General features: G+C 38.6%; 1 protein-coding gene across 5 annotated transcripts in view; it reads right to left on the reverse strand.

Moving 5' to 3' along the window:
• Window positions 1-3988, reverse strand: part of Unc13b (unc-13 homolog B) — a 241504-nt gene that overhangs the window by 176515 nt on the left and 61001 nt on the right. For all 5 annotated transcript variants that reach the window (XM_017800429.2, XM_029567943.1, XM_029567944.1 and 2 more), the window contains exon 6: window positions 2251-2324. In XM_017800429.2, coding sequence (XP_017655918.1) covers window positions 2251-2324 — 74 coding nt within the window. The remainder of the gene's footprint in view (window positions 1-2250; window positions 2325-3988) is intronic.

Raw genomic sequence — 3988 nt, forward strand, 5'->3', positions numbered from 1 at the left:
GAGGAGAGGGAGTGGGCATGGATTTGATCAAAACACTTTATATGCATGTATGAAATTCTCAATAAAGTTTTTGTAAAAATTTAAAAAAATAAAAAAAAAAAGAAAGAAAATCTTGGGGTTGGTTCAGTGGTTAAGAGCACTGACTGCTCTTGCAGAAGACCTGGGTTCGATTCCCAGCACCCACATGGCAGCTAAGTACCGTCTTTAACTCCAGTTCCCGGGGAATCCAACACCCTCTTCTGACCTCTGTGGCACTGCATGACACAGGTGCACTCACATACATGCAAGCACTACACTCGTACACATAAAATAAAAATAATAAATAAAATATTTTAAAAAAAGAAAATCTCATAGGAAGTCGGAAATCATAGAACAAAACACATAATTGCTAGAATTTGTAAAGTTCTTTGGTATTTACATGTTATTTTTATCCATTTAACTGATTCTTTCTGCACAGTGACACAAAGGAATGTCTATAAAGTCAAAAGTACAGTATACTTCTTTACTAGGACAACAAAGACAATGGAAGTTTGAAAAGCAACAAACTATTCCACAGTCAGGCTTGGTGAGAACAAAGACTGAAGCTTTAAAGAAGGAAACTTGGGGTGTGGGTTTGAACATCAAGAGAGTTATGCAATACAATAACAGAAATGCTGGTAACAAGCCAGCAATCCCAGGATTCCAAAGGCTAAGTAAGCAAGGAGAAGGGCAGCCTGGGATACTTAGTGAGACCCCATAATAAATAATAAAGGGAAGAGAAAACCCTGAAAAGTATAGTTGTCATTTATCCCAAATTCCATTTTTTCACCTTTCAGTTTTCACTATAGGTTAAATTATTTTCTTCAAAAATATGTTGAAGGAGCTAGGCACTGTGGGACATGCCTTTAATCCCAGCACTTGGGAGGCAGAGGCAGATGGATCTCTGTGAGTTCCAGGCCAGCCTGGTCTACATAGTGAGTTCCAGGCCAGTTGGGGCTACAGGAGACCCTGTCTCAAAAAGACAAGTGTGTGTGTGTGTGTGTGTGTGTGTGTGTGTGTGTGTGTGCTGAAGTTCTATTGTTAAGTACCTGTGAATGTGAATCATCGTTATAAGAAGAATGGCCAGGTGTAGTGGCACACATATTTAATCCCAGCACTCTCCAGGCAGAGGCAGACAGATTCCTATGAGTTGAAGGCCAGCCTGGTCTATGCTACAAGTTCTAGGTCAAGTAGAGCTATATAAGACCATGCTTCAAAAAAAAAAAAGAAAGAAAGTGAAAGCTTGGACCCAGACAGGAGAATGTGCTGTGAAGATACATATAGAAAAGCATGTGGCAATAAAAGCCAAGATGAGAAAATGTATGCACCTATAAGCCAAGGATCAGCAAGGGCTGCCAGCAAGCACTAGAGCTAGGAGAGGGGCAAGAGATGGTGTCTCCTTCAGAGCCTCCAGAGAGAACTGAGCTTGCCCTGTCAACACTTTCCAATTTTTAGACTCCAGACTTGAGAAAATACACTTCAATTGCTGTCTGTCACCCAATCTGTGATACTTTATGAAGGCCAAGGAAACCAATAACAAACTACAATGTTTTAGCTTTCAGCATTAATCTATGAAAGAATATGGGTTGGGTTTGTTGTTCTCATTTTGTTTTGTTTTTTCTTATTTTGAGACAGGATCTTGTGTAGCCCAGGCTGGTCTGGAATTCACAATGTAGCCAAGGATGTCCTTGAACTCCTGATCCCCCTGCCTCCACCTCTCAAATACTGACATTACAAGCCTGCACTACCACATCTGACTTAGATACTAGATGTTAATCACCAAATCCAAAGCTTCATTTCAGAATTCATTTTCCTTAACCATGTCACACTATCAAGTCTTCTTTTCCCTCTGATCATTTCCTACCTTTCTTACACTCTCTTTTTTTTTTTTTTTTTTTTTTTTTTTTTTTTTATGATTTTTTTCTTTGGTACTGTCCTGGAACTCACTATGTAGACCAGGCTGGCCTCGAACTCACAAAGATCTGCCTGCCTCTGCCTCCCAAGTGCTGGGATTAAAGGTGTGAGCCACCACGCCCAACCTCCTACACTCTTTTAGGCAGTGGTTTCTCAGTCTTGTATTTTCCAGAATTCCATCATTGATGTGTCCCAAAGTTTTGTCTTTGTTCTTCAACAGTCTATACACCCTTAGGAGCAAGCTTTTCCTTTGCTGTGACTTCAATTGCTACGTATATGTTGATGAATCTAAATTCTATACCTAGAAGCAGTTCCTACCTCATTGCCATCTTCCAAAGCATTGATTTGCTCCAATTTGTAGGTCCAATATCTGGCTTCCTCCTCTGGGATGTCTACCATAAAAAAGAAGAAATGATATCAGCTGGTAATAGATCAAGTGTCAGCAAGTAATACTTCATCTGGTCAAATGAATGTAGTTAGAAAGGTGGAGGTGACAGATAGATATTAAGGGTGACTTGACTGTTGCCATGAACGTTACTGACTATATATATATATATACACACACACACTATTCAAAAGCTCAGAGAGGTGGCATAGTCACCATAGCTATGGCTGCTTAGTTCATCAACTAAGCTATGGCTGCTTAGTTCATCAACAGATAAGCCACGATTAAAACTGATATCAGTATGATTCCAATATTATTATATAACCATGCTACATATTATATAACCATGCTACATTCCACTTAGCAAGACCAAAACAGTTCAAAGGATTAGAAGAAAAGCTACACCATGGGAGAGAAAGATGTTTAAAACATGTTTTTCCTTCAAAAAAATATAGTCACGCATAGTAATGCATACTGCAATTCCAATACTCAAGAGGTTGAAGCAAAAGGATTGCAAGTTCAAGATCAGCTTCGGCTGTATATGGAGTTCCAGGCCCACAGAGTGAAACTTTGTCTCAAAACAAGAAATTATATACATATATATATATACACATATATATATACATTATATACATATATACATATATATACATATATACAATTATATACATATATATATATATACACACATACACACACACACACATATGCACATAATTATCATGTGTGAATACAGCCAAGAACTAGAAGCAGACCCAGGTTACACAGTAGACCCAGATTCATATTCACAATAGCCAAGAGTTCAGGTTCAAGTAACACAAGTGTCCATAAACAGATGAAAAAATAACAAAGTGTCTTATATACACATGATGGAACATTATTCATCTTTTAATCAAGAGAAGGATTCCAGGCTATGAAATAGCTCAGTGGCAACAACAAGAAGGAAGAAAGGGTCAAAACACTGAGACAGGAGGATTACAGTGAGTTTGAGACCAGATGGGGCCATACAGTAAGTTCCAGGCCAGCCGGGCTACAAAGGAGGCCCTGTCTCAAAAAGACAAAACAAAAAAGCTGATGAGGCCAGGAGCTATGGCACATACCTATAATACCTTACTACATAGTTAAGTTTAGGCCAGCTGAGCCACATTATCCTGACCCTGTCTCAGGAAAAAAAGAAAAAACTATTAAAAAAAAAAGTCAGATATGGATGGATAGATAGATAGATAGATAGATAGATGGATAGATAGATGATAGATGATTGATATAGATGATAGATAGATGATAGATAGATAGATGATAGAAGCTTGTTCTCTTAAAATGCTTTCTCCTTCTGCTGTAAACACATTTCTATTGCTGTGATAAAACGCTTTGACTATAAACACCTGTCACTTCCAAGTAACAGTTCATCTTTGAGGGAAGTCAAGCAGGAACCCAAGCAGGATCCTGGAGGCAGGAAGTAAGCACAGATCCTGAAGGAACGCTGCTTACTGAACTGACTTGCTCCTCTGGCCAGTGCTCAGCCTATAACCACCTCCAGAGTTCTTAAGTAGATGCCATGGTCAAAAGATCCACTGGAAAAATACACAGTATTAATACTGGTAACCTACAAGGGTGTGAACTGGCTTGTGAAGAAGACTTTTCACTGGATAACTTTTTTTTTTTTTTTTAGAT

This window comes from Nannospalax galili, unplaced genomic scaffold, assembly GCF_000622305.1.
Source record: "Nannospalax galili isolate Female #2095 unplaced genomic scaffold, S.galili_v1.0 scaffold341, whole genome shotgun sequence".
Classification (NCBI taxonomy): domain Eukaryota; kingdom Metazoa; phylum Chordata; class Mammalia; order Rodentia; family Spalacidae; genus Nannospalax; species Nannospalax galili.